At 34.6% G+C, this 19243-nt stretch overlaps 2 protein-coding genes across 5 annotated transcripts; one reads left to right on the top strand and one right to left on the bottom strand.

The window, feature by feature from the left end:
- Positions 1–302: 302 nt before the first annotated feature.
- dimt1l (DIM1 dimethyladenosine transferase 1-like (S. cerevisiae)) lies at positions 303–8742 on the bottom strand. 3 transcript variants are annotated; one of them, XR_015497001.1, is made up of 13 exons: positions 8570–8732; positions 6850–6923; positions 6622–6708; positions 6469–6530; positions 6288–6381; positions 5089–5138; positions 4532–4655; positions 3355–3447; positions 3211–3275; positions 3033–3096; positions 1682–1788; positions 1037–1592; positions 303–943 (listed from the first exon to the last, which is right to left on the bottom strand). XR_015497001.1 is itself a non-coding variant. In NM_001003556.3 (12 exons), the coding sequence occupies exons 1-12, from the start codon at positions 8625–8627 to the stop codon at positions 1550–1552; spliced, it is 921 nt and encodes a 306-aa protein (NP_001003556.2). In that variant the 5' UTR covers positions 8628–8742; the 3' UTR covers positions 303–1549. The 3 variants fall into 3 exon arrangements, 1 of the variants encoding a protein (NP_001003556.2); XR_015497000.1 differs by having other exon boundaries at positions 1068–1592; NM_001003556.3 differs by having other exon boundaries at positions 303–1592; positions 8570–8742.
- Positions 8743–8827: 85 nt separating this feature from the next.
- pola2 (polymerase (DNA directed), alpha 2) lies at positions 8828–18546 on the top strand. 2 transcript variants are annotated; one of them, NM_199581.2, is made up of 19 exons: positions 8828–8927; positions 9156–9278; positions 10414–10538; positions 11239–11324; positions 11415–11472; positions 12140–12249; positions 12337–12530; positions 14238–14326; positions 14485–14637; positions 15188–15250; positions 15331–15385; positions 15468–15592; positions 15720–15758; positions 17103–17176; positions 17273–17378; positions 17582–17688; positions 17863–17919; positions 18032–18158; positions 18287–18546. In NM_199581.2, exons 2-19 carry the CDS (start codon positions 9197–9199, stop codon positions 18437–18439), a joined length of 1803 nt encoding a protein of 600 aa, NP_955875.2. In that variant the 5' UTR covers positions 8828–8927; positions 9156–9196; the 3' UTR covers positions 18440–18546. The 2 variants fall into 2 exon arrangements, 1 of the variants encoding a protein (NP_955875.2); XR_015496842.1 differs by having other exon boundaries at positions 8849–8927; positions 15720–16739; positions 16983–17176.
- The last annotated feature ends 697 nt before the right edge of the window (positions 18547–19243 follow it).

Below are 19243 nucleotides of genomic sequence, written 5' to 3'. Positions count from 1 at the left end.
GAATTTTGGGGGAATGTACGTTCATTTATAGAGGCCCCTACAGTTAAAAAATATCAACCTGGAAAAAGCTGTTTTTTTATTGTCTTAATCCACATTGTAACTACAGAAGAGTCAAGCTTAAAGAGGAAAATTATCTTTTTTTTTTTTTTAGCAAGAAGCTAATGATCTATCTAGATTTAGTGATTTATGCTAAGCTAAGATAAAAGTGCACCCGCCAGACCTGGAGATTAACTGAATGGATTTAAAAATGGTTAAACTCAATTGTTAAACTCTAGGCTATTTGTGAAAGGAGTCAAAAACGATTCCAAAAAAAGGTTGTTTTACTTTCGGAGCATGAAAACAATTCAAAGTGAATCAAATTAGAAGCACTAGACACAAGTCGTACACAAATGAACAAAGCAGTTTTCTTCTTTCTTTAAAAGCCAAAAGACTTGTATTCAGAAGTTTGGAGAACATGTTCTTGATTGTATTTTTTACACTCTAAATAATAAGTTAACAAAACATTTACTTTAAGATTTATTGACCTTGTACAACTAAACCCTTTTAAAGAAACATGCCTTAAACAAATTAGAGAATAGGTCAATAGTTTGCAATCATATTTACAGTATACAAAGTACAGTTTCAATAACTGTACGAAAATGCAAATAAAATGTATGTTTTAAATACTTACACATTTAATATTCAAAGTATGTTATTTTTTCTAGATTCACTAATACATGTTTGACACTCCAAGTTCTATAAATGAACTGAAGCTTTGCTATCAATCCATTTATATCCACCCAGGCAAAAATGCTGCAAAATGTTCGGCTCATTGTTTGTATTTAAAGAGATAGTACACCCACAAAAGAAAATTGTCATCATTTAATCATACTTCACCAGTTTCAAACCTTTAGTTATGAGTTACTTTCTTCTGTTAAACACAATGAAGATATTTTGAAGAAAGCTGAAAACCTGTAACTGTTGACTTCTATAGCAGAGAAAACAATTACTATATAAGGTTTTCAGCTTTCTTCAAAATATCTATTTTATGTTCAACAGAGGCAGGAACTCAAACATTTTAGAAAGACTTAAGGGTGAGTAAATAGTAGTTAATATTATTATTTTTGATCAATCAAATGATCCATTTGTTCATGGCAATTCTTTACATTAACTAATGCAATTAAAACTGCACCTTACCGTAAAGTGTTAACAGCAATCATTTCTCACCTTGACAGTTCAGTAATGAGAAGTAAACACACGATGATGTTCAGTGCTGAGACTGACGGTAATGAAAAACTTGTCTTATCCGTTAAGACAATCTTATAGAGTAAAAGCTCTTACCACACACTCGTACATCTAAAGTATTACCTCTCAAAAGAAGTCCATAATTCTTTCCCCAATACAGGAAAGGCACAAAACATCCCAGCCTGAGTGATTAAGTGTTCCATTGCTTGTCCATTGAAAAGAAATGTCAATCATTTCTTCGCATGTACGAAAGCATCAACCAGAATACGAGAAGACCGTGACATCACTTCTGTAAAGCTAGTAGCCGTTCCCCGTTCCTTAAATTTTAAGAGAAGTGTATCCCAGCAGAGTTGAACGCATGAAGAAGCCTAGCGTAAAATATGGATGCAGAAAAAAATGCTTTACAAAACACCCCCAAAACACAAAATGTACATGAAGTGAAGCGGGTTATACTTACACCATGAAATCATCTATATCCATGGAACGTGCCCTCTTATCACTGAACTTGGACTCTTGAAGGATGCTTTCAATTTTCGGAGCAATGTTGAAATCCTCAGGGATTTCCTGCAATTCAATTTGGAAATATTTAAATATACTTGCATCTACAGATAAGTGCAGTGAAAAAGTGCAGTTTACATCTGATAGCACAAGCTGATGAAGCTAAATACAGGTGTGAAGGGGGTCTAAAGAGTTGAGCTTTCCAGATTTAGAGATGTTTGAAAATGATTTTGATTAGACTTCTTTTGTAGCATAAATAGCTATAAAAGACACCCCCACTCCACCAACTGACCCAACAATGATCAAGCTTGTATATACTAGTGGTGTTACGGATTACAAATCTCACGGTTCGGATCACGTTATTGTTTTTTTTTTGTCACGCATCGGACCATTTTTCGGATCAGTCAAAAAGGGAGAAGACATGTCATTTGCTTTTTATTTATTACAAAAACAGTACTGCAAGACACTTTTGGTTTAACAAACAGAACTTAGAACCTGTAATTTTATTAAAAAGAAAAAAAAAATCAACTAAATAAAAATAAACTGTAAAATATTCAGAACTGTGAAAAATTCACTGTTACTACCGTTGCTGATAACACTAAATGTAGAAATCTAGCATTATAATTTGTACAACCTAAATTTATTTTTAGTTTCATTTTCAATAAATGATTCAGTTATTCACTCATAAAGCTTCATTGCTAGATATGGCATCCTAAATAACCTTCCACAACTTCCTCAATCATCATTATATCTACTATTATATACAATCTTAAAGCTTTCATACATGTGATTTGCATGACACGAGAGGCACTCACTCTGTAAATGGGTAACACATTACAATAAGGTTCATTAGTTAATGCATTTACTAACATGAACAACACTTGTACAGCATTTATTAATCATAATTGAACGTTTACTAATGCATTATTAACATTCAAGTCCATGCTTGTTAACATTAGTTAATGCACCATGAGTTAACATGAACTAACAATGAACAACTGTATTTTCATTAAATAACGTTTAATAGCATAAATAAATACTGTAGTAAATGTATTTTACATTGTTTGTTCATGTTAGTAAATGCATTAAATAACATTAACTAATGAACCTTATTGTAAAGTGTGACCTGTGAATGTTACAAATTTAGGATTAATCTACTAGTAAAAAAGAAAGGTATTAATCTGCAGGTCATGCGTGTTCTAAACCATGGATTGTGATACGTATAGTATGAGTCACAGATTAACCGTGATCCGTTACACCCCTAGTATATAAGTGTAAACAGGACTGAAGCCAATTTAAAGCAGACTCACTATATTGTGGACGGAGCAGTGAATCTTGTAGTTCTTCTCTAAAAGTTTCTCGACTGCAGCAGATCTGTGTTGACAAAAAAAATTTATTCCATATCATAAATAACAAGATTCCTTAAAATGTTTATATTTTTATACGTTTATACTTGCTCAACATAAAAAGCATTTAAAAAGGTCTTACTTGAAGGCAGCACTGAGCATTTTGTTCTTTCGAACAAATGCAATTCTGACCAGACCATCCCATTCCTATGAATGTAGGAAAAACACTGTTATATCATTTACAATAACCATACAGCCAATTTATCATTTCATTGAGCACACATGCCTGAAAGTTGACAGGTGGAGGAGGATTTTTGGGCTCTATCCTCACCACACTGGACTCAACTTTTGGAGGTGGTCTGAAATTGTTCTTTCCCACCTGCAAAAAAAAAAAATATAATAATAATATTATTTATTTTACAGATGACAGTATCAAACTATGCTGGGGAATTATCTATTCAAGCAAGATTCATAACCTTATTGTGTATTTTAATACTCATAACAATAGCCCCTTTCACACATACAGACCTTATGGAAAATTACCGGTAATTTTCCGGAAAGGTGTGTATGTGTGAATAGGCCCTTTTTGAAATACCGGTAAATTCATTCTGGCTATTTTCCGGAAAGATAAGTTGTAACATTACCGGTAATTTGCCGGAATGCTGCGCTGTGTGAATGCAGAAGGAAGATTGCCGGAAAAAGCGCGTCCATGTCTAGAACGTGCTGGACGTGAGACACCTGCTTTAGCCAATCAGAACAGTCAGACGCATTCACATGCGCGCGGTTTATGAGAATAAAAGCCTTTGAATATTTTTCCAGACACCTTTAGCTATTAGATGTTAGTCAGATAACGTTTCTATGTTCCTTCTTAATGCTAACTGTGTAAATAATTATCGATAAAATGTTTATGATAATCCGTTGTTTGTTTTTGCGTGTGCCTGTGAGCGCCAGCACACACACATATTATGAACATCCGACATGCGAAAGTGTTTCTCTATGTTTTCATTAGAGTTGTACTCAACACTTATCCATCCAAAGAGTTTGTAATGTAGTCGAATGTCTACAAACACAAGCGAAGCCGTTTAGAGGTCATTTCTGGTTAATGATGTCAGAATTTACCGGCATTTTGCGATGGATGTGTAAATGCTCTTTTCCGGAAAAATTCCGTAACGTCCTCGCCTGTGTGAACAGCGCTTTTTTCAATATACCGGTAAAGTCGTTCCGGAAATTTTCCGGATATTTACCGGTATCACTGTGTGAAAGGGGCTAATGAAAGTAAATGATGCAGTAGAGAATTAGTAATGTAAACTTGTCATATTAGAAATGTGTTTGCTTCCTTGTATCTCAGTTTCGATTTTTAAATGTAACATATGTTACAAATGTAAGGTGGGATCTCATTTTTTCCCTATAAAAACAGAAATGGGTTTCCATGATCAGCTGGTGAATTGAGGGACTTTACAAACCTTCATGAGATGGTCCACACGGGCCAGCAACTGTGTGTTGATGGACAGTCTGCAGTACAGCTTGTCTCCTGGTTTAGCCACCAAGCGCATTGCAAACTCCCTCTGAAACATCAGCACAGCACATCTAAACACACACACACACACACAAACACACACACACAAACACACACACACACACACACACACACACACACACACACACACACACACACACACACACACACACACACACACACACACACACACACACAATAAAACCAACTCAAACAGAATAACAGCACTAATAATACTGATATTGTGATGAACTCAAACTTATCTACATCGAGTGTCATTTTCCACCAATTATGCTTCATTGTAAGTGTTTAGCATATTCATGAACAATACAAAACAGGCAAATCTGAGGCTTTAGCTAACTTGTGTGAATATAAGAAACCTTAAAGAATAATAATTATTATAATATAATTAAATAATAATAAATATTTTTTTTAAACTTTTTGTTTAAAGAATGAATCCTGCAGTCACATTTACTGACACATCCTACAAAAAAAAGTTCTTACCTAAAAAATGGCCTGTGGAGTAACAACTTGAACACAAAAGGCGATGAAATCTAAGGAAAAAAATCAAATGTGCGAATATCAGTGATTTTGTAACAATCTGCAGTACACTTCATTGACTAACATGACCCAACAATGACAAATACTTCTGAAGTGATAATTTCTCTGAAGTTCTTTGTTACTCTCAATTAAAGAGACAATGAACAAATAAAATTAAATTGAATGCATTATTTAACAAAAATCCTGACCTGTTGACCATTCATACTGTAGAAAGCACTGTTAGCACCAGAAAAGACCCACAATTAGTTGGAATATCAATGCAAATTAAACACTACATAAAATTCAATGCCTGTATGTTTAAGTTATTGCATTTATCTGACAACTAGAGTGGGCGACGCAGTGAGTAGCACGCCTCACAGCAAGAAGGTCGCTGGTTCGATCCTCGTCTCAGTTGGCGTTTCTGTGTGGAGTTTGCATGTTCTCCCTGCGTTCGCATGGGTTTCCTCCGGGTACTCCGGTTTCCCCCACAGTCCAAATACATGCAGTACAGGTGAATTGGGTAGGCTAAATTGTCTGTAGTGTATGAGTGTGTATGTGTGTATGTGTGGATGTTTCCCAGAGATGGGTTGCAGCTGGAAGAGCATCCGCTGTGTAAAAACTTGCTGGATAAGTTGGCGGTTCATTCCGCTGTGGCGACCCCAGAGTAATAAAGGGACTAAGCCGTCAAGAAAATGATTGAATGAATGAATGAATGAATAAATGAATGAATGAATGAATGAATGAATGACAACCATTGAGTTCCCATCTAGAGGAATTCATCTCAGTAAAGAAACTATGCATATATTTTCTGGGATTTCTTGGCATTGTGAATCATATTTTAAATTTTGATTTATTCAAACAATGAGTAAAAGATTCTTGTAAAATAATGCATTAAATTTATGTCATCATATTTTTATCATCTTAATGCTGGTCATACACTGCAATTATATGGTCAAGAGTGAACAAGACCTGTTTTTTTCTTTATGGTTACAGAATGAAAAAAGAAAACGGCATGAGTTTGGCATGAAAACCACATCAGAGTAAGCAAGTTTAAGTATTTAAAATTCGCTTTGAGTACATGTTCAGTGCTGTACAGCAGATGTACTCAGAAATCAGATCTACAGCAACTAAAGAGATAAACAAAATAATAAACAAAACATTACCTGATAAGGCAGATTAGCCACGCAGACATCAAAAAAGGGGAGTTCTGTTTTGAGGACGTCCCCGATGAGGATCTGAAGTTTGTTCTGCATTGGACTGTTCAATAAAAAGGATTTTTCGATTAAGCATGTGCTAAGTTTGTTGTTGGGGTAGTGATGATAAAGTTGTATGAAAAGTACTTACGTGCACTGGACTCTTTTTTGAAGCTCAGCAACAAGCCTGGTGTCCAACTCACACGCAACCACCTTTAAGTAAAAAGTAAACAATGAAATAACGGTTGGTTGAGTTCCAATAATATTTAAATTAGAAAGAAAACATCCATTAAAAGCTACTTACTTTCTTGGCTTTCTCCAGAAGTTTGACAGTCATGTTACCTGTTCCAGGACCAACTTCCAGAACAACGTCTGTTGGTCGCAGCGCTGCCTGAAAAATACATTTTGTTAATAAATAAATATGCTGATTATGATGTGCTGTAACAGTATAGACGTGCACTGAGAAAGCTCATTCAGCCTTAAAAGGAAATAGACAAACAATCCAGAAAAACTCATAATCCCTATTACTGACCTTCTCTATGATGCCGTTGACAACCAAAGGGTTTTTCAAAATATGCTGACCGATACCAGTATTAAACATAATTCCTGAAATATGGAACATGGGTTAATGTAATCCAATATTGAACAAAAAAAGTCAAAAGTATTTTTTGAATGGGTGAGTGAGATTACTTAAGGTAAAGTTGTCTATATTCCCACATTCAGACTTTATAATTTCAGTAAAGTATTCTTTGCCAATTCTAAATAGTAAAATCATATTAGCAGCCAGTGACTATCAAAATACAACACTGTTTACAGTTAAATAAATAACACTAATGTTTTTTAAAAGTCACACTTACATGGAATTTCTCACTGAATATTCCAACTAGCATGTCACAAACTGTCACTATTCAAAAAAGAATGAATGTGTGAATATAAAACCAACTTTACCCCGATGTGAGACTAGATTCAACTTTATTGTCATTATACATGTACAAGTACAAGGCAACGAAATGCAGTTTAGGTCTAACCAGGAGTGTGACAGCAGCAAGTACAGGATATAGGTATACTTTATAAAGTGCAACTATAGAAAAACTATGGAGACATTTACAGATGGATGTACTATGAACATAACTGGTTGTATTAAATATGAACAGAGATTTACAATAGATGAATGTGCACAGGCTGCTATTAATAATCAGAAATATGCAGATATATACAGTTGAAGTTAGAGTTATTAGCCCCCTGTATTATTAGACCCTGTTTATTTTTTTTCCCAATTTCTGTTTAACAGAGATATTTTTTTCAACACATTTCTAATTATAAACATAATAGTTTAAATAACTAATTTCTAATAACTGATTTATTTTATCTTTGCCATGATCAAGGTAGATAATATTTTACAAGACATTTTTCAAGACACTTCTACACAGCATAAAGTATTATGTTAAATAGGTTTACTAGGCAGGTTAGAATAATTAGGCAAGTTATTGAATAACAATGGTTTGTTCGGTAGACTATTGGAAAAAATATATATAGCCTAAAGGGGCTAATAATATTAACCCCAAAATGTTTCTTTTTAATTAAAAGCTGCTTTTAATCTGGCTGAAATAAAACAAATGAGATTTTCTCTAGAAGAGAAAATATTATCAGACATGCTGTGAAATTTCCCTTGATCTGTTAAACATAATTTTTAAAACATTAAAAAAAAAGAAAATATATATAAAACTCTGATTTAAGCTGTGTGAACAATTACAAACGTATATGTGCAGTGGACATGTACAATTCAAGATGAATTAGTTCAACAAAGTGCAATGAATACGTATAAATATTAAATAGTGCAGTGTTTATGGGGAGTAAGACCGACTGTTTTGCTTTGGGACATCACTGTTGTGAGAAAACTGAATATACACAGTAAACATATAAATATACTGTACATTTCCTGGTTTAATTTATAAATGTTAACTGGTGTTTTAGAGGTGCAAATACTGTATAAAATAAGTCAAAACAACTGGGATTAATTTATATACATGAGATGAATGAAAGTAAACATTTTGGACCTAAAAATAGCTATAATGCCTCCTCTTCTGTTTTGGAGTAAGAAGTGACCAGGAAGTGTTACTAGCAAGTTCTAAAAGGTTTATATTATTTAAATTTTAAATATATTACAGGTTTAACTTTGATTATTATATCTATAAGGGGACATTTGATTAAATGGTTTGACAGCATGCAGTACTAAAACATTTCAAACCAACCTTGACTCTTCACCTCCTGGTGTGTTCGAGACTTCTTCTCGGCTTTAACCTTCGGCATTTTGACAAATAATATCAGCGACAGTGAAAAGTAAGATGTAAATCACAAAAATACTTATACGTTTACAGCACCACAAACACGTGTAGAAGCTACAGGGTTTATTCTGTTTCCTTTCAGCTGATCTGGGAGGAAATTCGGTTGCGGTTGACCTTGCGCTCCCTCTGCCGTTCTGGAGGAGACGTGCAGGAACCGGAAGTGACCTTTCAGTGGGTTTTGCGGGTAGTACATTTTCGCGGCAATCCGAACGTGATGCAAAGACTGCTGAGGAATATGACAGCTGATTTTGACGTTTAATAAAAGGTAATCTTGTCATACAAGTCATTAAAACGTGTTCATTAGGATTGTCTTATTTCGAACTTGCTGTTATGTTGAGTAAAACTGTTTATAAAGCTAAATAAGTGAATTCGCGAGAGCGCCATTGTGTTTACGTTAGTATTTAGTGAGAGACTTAACATTTCTGACTGTTATAAGTCCGTTTTAATAATTGTGTGGTGTGAATGTTTTTGAAAAACCTGTTTTCTTTTTTAGGAGGTTGTTTTTTTACATTTGAACATCAGAGGACAATAACAATGGCTTCAGTCACTGCAGAGGACATCAAGTCTGAGCTGGACACTTTCAACATAGCCTTCAACAATGACACCATCGACAAAAGTAAATGTCCAATCTATTCATTGTGTGTGATTTTAGTATTGTTGACATGATTTAATGCTCTAAAATATATGCATCTCTTAATTTTAAACACACAAATATACATGTATGTGGTTGTGTGTTTGTAGGCAAGTACTTACAAATACACATTGAGGTAAATTTGGTTTTATGTTCACACATTAGGACTTTCTCCTTAATAATAATAACTTCAGAAATTATTTATTGCAAAAAAAAAACTGAAATCATATTAGCAGCAAATGACTATCAAAGTACAACATTGTTTGGAGTCAAATAAATAGTACCAGTGTTGTTTTCAAGTCATGCTTACATGTGATTTTAGACTGAATATTCAAATTACCATGCAGAGTTTTCAACTAACCCAAGTGGTTAAGATATTTTCTTGCTCTGCCAATATTTTTACTGGCCCCACCCAAAAAAAAAATAATTGCTATTTTTTTTAGCCACACATTTTAAAGAATGTGTCAAAAATAATCTAAGATGTATATATTTTTAAAATGTATTGTGAGCAAAATTCAAAGTGTTATGCAAACAAATAGAGCAGTATGGAAAATGTGCCGGTGTTTTATTGCAGCTCTACATTATTTAACAAATGGTGGCTGACTTGCCAAACTGAAAACTAACTGTGCAAACATTACTTCATTTTTTTCGTTGTGTTGTATCCACATCTGCTACTAAGAATTTAGAAACAAACGTTTTCGTTTAGCCTCATAATTTTATGCTACCGCCTCGTCGCTGAGACCAGAAACAAAAAAAACATGCTCACAACATCTAGTCACATAAGAGGACCCGAAAAGCAATATGGTGTTTTTGATATCACAGAGAAGGTAGCATTTAAAGGCTTAACAGCACAAACTGTTTCTCGATTCTAAGACTGTATTTCGACGCAATTGACATTGTCGCAGGCAAATTAAACTTTAGTAAGCACTGGTACGATTGGGCCAGTAACAATCCTGTCTACTGTCCTGAGCATTTCACACGCTGGCCTGGGCCATCTTCTTGTTGAGCCCTGCCACGGTGAACAATAAAGGGAGCATGTCACAAGTTGTCACTGAACGAATGTGCGAAAAACTTTACCTCAATTAAATACACATGACTTTTGTTTTTTTTTCTATTGTAGTGTTGGAGCAGTGTTTTTGTCACAGGCTGACGGGTGAAGAAATTGTATTCGAGTGGTTTGCTTTTAGCTCCACCAGAAAGCAGCTGCCGCTCACTCTCGAAAACCTGGACCAGTTTGAACAAGAAGTTAGTAAAATGACATTAAAAACTCCAACTGAAATTCTGCAGTGCTTTGAGATGCCAAAAATAAGATCCACAATGTTTCTATGCTTCATTTGCTTTAGAGCTAAACAATACAGTATTCCTGTATATCTTTTCAGCATTGATATTGCAATGTGTGAATCCTCAGTCACATTACATAGATATGCAATGTTGAGTTGACTTTGCGGTGTAATTTATTTTTACATTTACATATACAAAACCATAAAGCTTGCACTGTTTATTACACCTTTTTTTGCTTTGTTGCATTTATCTATGCCTGTAGTGTACTACATTTTATGCGATTTACTCCCTTTTAAAATCATCCCAATCAAACAGATATAATACATTTGTTAACACTTTAGGGACCAATTCTCACTATTAACAAATTGCTTATTAGCATGCTTGTTGTTGATATATTGGCTTCTTATTAGTTCTTACAAACAACCACAATAACTATTAATAAGGAGCAAATTAGGTGTTTATTGAAGCAAAAGTCATAAGGGTTTGCTAAGAGTGAGAATTGAACCTTAAAATAGTGTGACCAAAAAACTATTTAGTCATTTGGTGGAACTGTATAGCATCAGTGTATCGCAATGTACATTACAGACAAATAAAATATTGCAATGTCAAATTTTTCTAGGATTGTGCAGCCCTAATTTGCATACTGCTTCTGCACTCCTTACAGGTACTGAACAAGAAGAAAAAGCCTAAAAGCACCTCAAAGGGAAGCCAAATAAACAAAACCAGAGACATCAACTCCATCCAGGAGCTGTATCCTCATAAAGCTCAACATAAAGATTAATGATTGTTTAATTTTTATTCATAAATGTTCAAAGTGATCTTCTTAACTGAGTCTTGCAGAATCAGAGCAGAGGAGGAAGAGGAGAACATGCTGGATTCCTATTCAACACCTGCCAAGGTGAGACTAAATAAAGACAGAATAATGAGGGAGACTTGTTGGAAATGTATGAAGATAGATAAAAATGCATGGTCTGCAAGTGTTTTTCAGTCACAGATTAACCTCCGGTTAAAGGTTACTGTGGCTATTTTAAATTTCATAAGGTTCCTTTTACAGCATTGATGATGTGATGTATTTAAATTATAATCAGTTAAACAGACGTAAGCATTCATTTAGTTGTTCAAGTGTAAAATTGATTGGTTCGCCAGGAGCAGCAGGCTAGTGCAGAAACTTAATTAAAATACTGGGGTAACATAAATTTCCATATTTTAAGACACCGCATGGAACAATGGAATTTAATGCAGTGCTTCTTGTCCAGTCTGAGACCCACTTTTTAATATATGAATCAGGCAGTGAAAATCATTAATTTTTACAGAAACCAGAATTTAAATGCAGTGATTTTTGTATTTGGATGACAGTTCACCGGAAGCGCTTGAGCTGGCTGATTAAAAATGAAAAGCCTTTCTGCGTATTATATGTTGATCTAAGTTGAGAAAGTAGTGTAGAGATCAGGCTTTAAACTTTCTTTCTGTCATACAACCCGACTTGTTTATTCGATACTGTAATTTACATTATATTAAAAACTGGATCGGTTAAATAACATGAGTTAATTTCTGCATGAACACAGGGCTCTCAGAAGCGAGCACTGACCACTCCTGAACATCCTCAGTCTAAGAGAGGTGTAGCCCGACTCGCCAGTCCCAGTCTAATGCTGTCACCTGCCAGCTTCTCACCAAGGTAAACAAACTGATTTGACATTTTTACTTTTAAGAGAATTTGATGCACTTGTTCTATATTATAAAGATCGGTGATGTGTTTGTGTAGTGCAACCCCTTCTCAAAAGTACGGCATGCGTGGGGGGAGAGGAGAGGTGGTTTCCACATTTGGGGCAGTGCAGGGTCCGCGCTGGATGGGGAAAGGACAGACTGCAGTGAGCGTGGAGATGCTGGACGGAGGAGAGAATTCACTCATCAGCAGCTACAAATACATGTTTCAGAGACTGAGGGACGTGCGGGACGGTGAGAAAACATTTTTAAGATTTCTGAGAAACACAGGTTTTGTACGGGTGCTGGGTCCTTGAAAATGCTTGAATTGTTATGTAAGGTTTGAAAAATGCTTAGATTTTGCTTTTGGATAAAGTGCCTGAATATATAATTGTGGCTTTTCTGTTAATTTATAGGGATGAACCGATATGGTTTTTTTTGGGCAGATAACGATAACCAAATCTTAAGAGTTATGGAAGGCAGATAACCGATATATATATATATATATATATATATATATATATATATATATATATATATATATATATATATATATATATAGATATAGATATAGATATAGGCCAATAAATATAAACAGCTCAAAATGTAATATTTTATACAGTGAACAACTGGTTTTATTTTTAAAACTTCATAAAAGTTTAAACTGATCTTACTTATGAACTGAATAACAAAAAAGCAATAATTTCAAAATTGCAAGGTGATTATATAGACCTATATTCACCATTTCACATAAAACGGCATGCAAAATATAAATTCTTTTCTTTTCTTTGCATAGCAAATTAACATGCAACTTGACTTTTGCATAAAAATAATTGGTTAAATGGGATTTAATTAATAAAAAAGCAAAATAAATACATTTTAAATAAAATGAACGAATTAAGAACTCAAACCAGCTCAAATGTTATTGAATTAAATGTGTTACAGTAATGTACAAATATGTAATGTCCGAAAACTAATTTTAAGAGGTGTTTTGACAGGTTAGACCCACCGTACAAGCGAAAAGCTTAATAAAGATAGTGTTACTTTTGGAAATGCAGCATAAATTAGACCCATTTGGCGTTTCAGATTGGGCCGGTTAAGATTCTGACGATATAATAACATTGGATAAAAATATCACGGTTTCACGGTATTGTGCTCGCTGCTCTAAAATATATTCTTTAAAAATGACCTAGTAAAAAACAACAGATTTTTTCCCCCTTGAAAACAATATATTTTATTTTTTGAAAGATTAAAATATTTTGGAGCAGTAAACATGTCAGGCTAAAAATGAAAATGTATCATAGACTTGTGCTAATAGCAAATAATCATATTAGATTGTAAACAACCCAACGAGTTGTTTATAACATGTGTATCACTGCTATTATGCTTAACTTTACATTTACAATATTTTTTCTGAGGTGATTTTAAACCAAAATACACAATGACACTATCAAACATAATTACAAAGATGATATTAAACAGAGTTATTAATTATTAATCCCTTATTAATTTATATGAATAAATAGATAACAATGATTAACTATTTAAATAAAATAGATACTCTGGAATCTGCACATGTGCCTGTAGTGTGGTCTGGTCTTTTTTATCTGCAATTAATCTGAAATTAAAATAAATACAAATTTAGGATGCAAGTAAATAACAAATAAGAGTAAAGACTGTAATTCAGTGTCAGGCTTGGGGCAAACATGGAATTAAATATGTTACTATTACTATAGCATAAAATGATGATTAGCATCTAATATAAGTTGCTGATTATGTATATTCATGTAAATATGCACCAGGAAAGTGTTTAAATTTGACTTTGGGGAAAAAATTTAAGAACCCTGTGAAACAGTTCCATCAACATAGTAAGACAGATTTGTGTTTGTATTATATGATGCATAGAGATTGTCTTTTTACATATTTGTATACATTTGCAAATGTTCTTTCCTTTGTTTGTAGTTCTGACAGGAAAGATTGAAGAGCTGGGAGAGGAATTGCGGACTAACTTTAACATCGAGGAATTTGCTCCAGTTTCATTACCGGTTCAGGTAACAACAAGCATCATTATAGAAACTAATTCTAAAACTGCCTAAGTAATATGAAGATAGAACAGGGTAATGGTTGGTGTGATGAAGTTAATTTTGGAGTTCATGTTTACCCATTTTGGCTGAATTTGGTGTAAGTCCTCTTTGGTTCTCTCCTGCAGGACAGCATCACAGTACTGGGGCAAGTGTGCTGTGACAGTAACGGAAAGCTCAATGCCCAGTCTGTGCTTTTGGAGGCTGGACAGGAACAGGGAGGCAGACAAGTTCCTGTGGATCTGTCTGAGCTTAAAGAGTTCTCACTCTTTCCTGGACAGGTGAGATGCACACATACAAGTCTCAGGAAAACACAGGGCATGACAAAAATTTCATATCATGACATGTCATCTCATATCCTAAAAATGAAATGTATCAATCAATTCAATGAACTTATAGTTCTTATTGACCACATGTAAAGGACTATTTCTTTTTTTGCCTGTTAAAGTATATACTCAGAAATTCACTCATCTGTATGTGATCACATTACTTACTAAAATTTCAGTGCAAATGTTTGATTAAAAATGTATGAAATAAATATTTATATTAATTTAAAAACTGCAGTGGTGGCTAATATTGCTCTCATATAAATGATAAAAAAGTGTTACTATAAACAATGTATTTTTTGACACCTTGAAATAAACTATGGAGCATAATAAAACAATTGACTTTTTTAATTTGTAATTTTTTAGGCTCGCAGATTTTTGCATACATTTCTTCACTGATATTGCTATTACATGTATATTTCACAAGCCAGAACAAATACTTCTTTAAAAGTTAAAGAAAAAATAGTTAAGAGTCAAAAAAATATATTTTTGACTGTATTTGTAGGTTGTTGTCATGGAAGGTATGAATCCCTCGGGGGAGAAGCTTGTTGCTACCAAGCTGTACGAGGTAAGGTACCTCAGTCTGTTTGGTTTAGTTTACACTTTGTTAAATGATGATATTTATTTAGAAATGTGTTTGTCCACCAGGGCATCCCACTGCCTTTTTACTGTCCTTCTGAAGTGAAACAAGAAATGGATGAAGGTAGGAATGCTGGACATTCATCAACAAGATCCCTGCTGAGTGTTCACATTAAACCCTTCATAACGAACCGTCTTTATTTCAGTGTGTGAGCCTGTGATGGTCATGATAGCCTGTGGGCCGTACACTCCTTCTGAAAGTCTGACCTATGACCCTCTGCTTGACCTCATTACTATTATCAATAAAGATCGTCCTGATGTCTGCATTCTGGTGAGTTCAGCTTCATAGCTAACATGCGATTATTATTATTATTATTATTATTATTATATTTTTTTCCAGGTTTAAATTTTTCTGTGAAAGTCTGGATAGTGATTAACTGTTTTTCCTTCTTTCATAGTTCGGACCTTTTGTTGATTCAAAACATGAGCAGATTGAGGTAAACCAAATTTCTCGTTAGAGATGCCATTTTAAAAGTCACTATTTTGTTAGTGTAATAGAACTGGATAATATGCTTAATGGGCTGATTACACTAAACACGCTTTTACGTCCAAACACGCGAGGTGCACCACACTGCCTCGCGTGTTGACAAGAAAAAAAGAAGCGCAGTACACTTTGTCACTAGGCAGCGACAATCAACTGCATACTGTACACGAGCGCTGCTGTTGAGTTTGTTATAAATGTAACATTTATTAATCCTGTAATATTCAAGATTTGTAAAGGCATGCAGCTCTGGATAAATTGAAACAGTGAAGCAGCCTCTCCTCCATCATTAAAAGTCTCCTTAGTCATCTTTACAACACAAACACTGCTGTCACCTCAACCGAAAACCCTGCCTCTGCATTCATTTGATTGGAGAATGAAACAGACGCGACTGACTTAACGCGCTTTTTCCGCTCAGAGTTTATTTTTTTCATCTGCGAGCGCACTCTGCGCAACAGCAAAAAGCAGGAGGTTAAAACCTGAGGCGTGCATAAGCAGCGCGTAAAACACTCACGCCCGTTAGTAAACCATTCAAAAGATGCACCTCTAAACGCAAAAAATCGCTTTCGATGTGTGGCCCTTAATTGTACATTACTGCAGCACCTCTATTCTCAGTCTGCATGAAATGCTCTTCAAAAATACATTCCAAATGTATCGCATTCCAAACTACAGTGCTCAAACCTGTCCACTATGAAGGCCCTTTAAAATAAAGGATTTTGAAAAATACAATTGATGGACACTTCAGGCTATTATGCTTTTAGTAGGGAAGCTGTTTGGTGTTACACACTGCACTTAATTCAGAAGGCCTCATCGCTCTGCTCTAATACCTCCATCCCTTTAGAGGGACCCTCGAAGTGATTAGGGCATAAAGATGAGCCATTCTGAATGGAACTTTCCACAAAAACTCCACCTTACAGAAAGCCCAGTGTTTTGATTGGCCAGCTGACCAATTACATGTTGATTGATCAAACATCTCAAACAATAACACAAGGCTTTTTCATCACATGACAACACTGCCCATCACTGAAACCTCGCCTTCTGTATTTGCGTATGCCTTTTGCTGATGTCATGCTAATCTTAAATGTAATTTAACGTTAGAATAATTCCCAAAGTTTTATTTTAGCAGTGATCTTTTTTTAGATATACTCAGGCCAAATGGATTCATGTACATTTTATACAGACACAAACCTACATTACATCCAAGAGGAAAAGGAAAGCTTTACAAACCATCATATGACCTCTTTAACATTTACTGTTATGCACACAAACGTAAGCACTCAATGTTCAACATTCTCAACAGAAAAACCAGGTGACAGAAACATTTGAGACCATCTTCAAGAGATGTATGGACAGCATAGTGGAAGGAACCAAAGGGTGTGTAGATCTTTTTCTCTACATCAACTATAAAGCACTACTAGCGATTACAACTCTTTTTCAATGTACACTCTTTTTCTTTTTAAATTATCATAGTACGGCATGCAAGTTGGTGTTTGTTCCATCTCAGAGGGATGTCCATCATCATTACATTTATCCTCAGCCACCCTTCAACCTGACCATCAGCAAAGAGGATACAGCGGTGAGATGATTAGCTAAACCTTGTTCATCTCAATGTAACTGGCCGTCCTCTTTCCTTGAATGGTGGTGATTAATATTTGATCTATTTGTGTGATTCAGGCCAAGCGTAATTAGAAAGAAATGCTTTTATTCAACATGTCATTATCTTAAACTAGAGGATGTTCCAATTGCTCATGTTGTCTAATATTGTCTTTCCACCCTTAGCGAGTGACTTTAGCCCCTGACCCCTGCACACTCCTCATTGGTAATGTGACTTTTGGCCTGACTTCTACAGACATTCTGTTTCATATGGGAGCAGAAGAGATCAGCAGGTAATGCTACTCACAGCAAATGTACATACAGTATGCGCTGTAGTTTATTTAGGAATGACTTGGTTTTTTTTTTTTTTATTGTGGTTTCTGGTTATTTTCTAATTTGAAAAAAAAAATGACTTTAAAAAAAATGAGTGAACACAAGCATTCAGGTGGCTTTTCTGTTTTTTGCAGTGGGACGGGGACAGAACGTTTCTCACGCATCATGAAACACATGTTGACCCAAAGGAGGTTTGTCAAATATGCATCTTAAAATATAACCTCCCCAGAGAAATGTTATGTTGGTTGTCTGTATTGCTATTCCTGACAATTGAATTAACCTTTAAATGGATTATTATTTCAGCTACTATCCTCTCTATCCTCCTGCGGAAGAAGTTAACATGGATTATGACAAGTTTCAGCAGTTCAGCCAAATGAGCCTCACGCCTGATATTCTTGTGGCTCCTTCTGAACTTCGGTATTTTATCAAGGTAAATCAGTCACGTTTCAGAATAAAATGTTAGCATATTTATACGCATTTATTTTTATATTTACATTTATATATGTCAAAAAGGAAGACATCTTAAAGTGTCTGAAATAATTTGCTATTCTTTCTCAGGATGTGATTGGCTGTGTATGTGTCAATCCTGGCCGTCTCACTAAAGGTCAGATAGGCGGGACTTACGGACGGTTACTCATTCAGCCAAACCCTGCACTGGTGGAAGGCAAGAGAGTGAGCCCATGTATAGCAGGGCAGGTGGTCAAAATATGAGACCATACAATGTTTGAACTTTATTACATCATGTCTGTATTTTTTATATCTGTATTAAATCTTTCCACTTATAGTGACTGGAAATAAAATACTTTGTAAAAAGGGAACCTATCGTGATTGTTTTTTTTTTTTTAACTGCCTGCTCTACTAAATGGCTGACCATATTTTGACTGTTTTAAATAACGGTTCACACAAAGCATTGTTGGTTTACAAAAAGAAAAACAAACAAACATAATCCTGTTGCACTAATACACTTGATTTTGGGTCTATTGTAAGAAAGAAAACATGTTAAATGAGAATATGAAATATTTTATGGCACACCTTAAAAATGTTTGATTTAGATTTTTTGTTTTTAATGAATTGGTCATCTTCATGTTTTCTGATTTTTCATAGTATATGTATTAATTTTGGTACTTTAACCGTAAATCGACATATGAAACATTTTGTAGAGGTTGATATTTAGAAATTGTGGGATGTGTTGAAAAAAATGCATTGAGTGTTTTAACTAGTAACACGAGGAGTTAATGCAATCCAAATGAGTTTTTCTTGGCGGGGCAGTAAACAAGATAAAATAGATGCTTTTATAAATGTGCTTTAAAAGATTTAACACAAACCATGCTGTAAATGGCCCTTTTCTAGGGGGAAGAAAAAGCAGTTTTTGTTTGTCTATTTATATGTAAATGAGGTAAATAAATGAACTTACATTTTCCTTTATGTGAGCAATTTATATTCCAAAGGAGAAAGAATTGTCATAAAAACATGCTTTTTCAATCTCTATACTGCTGATGTTATTTACACCACACA

This window comes from Danio rerio, chromosome 8 (genome assembly GCF_052040795.2).
Source record: "Danio rerio strain M-AB ecotype USA chromosome 8, GRCz13ab, whole genome shotgun sequence".
NCBI lineage: Eukaryota > Metazoa > Chordata > Actinopteri > Cypriniformes > Danionidae > Danio > Danio rerio.
The sequence above is the reverse complement of the archived record's forward strand: the minus strand, read 5'-3'. Positions and strand labels throughout refer to the sequence as shown.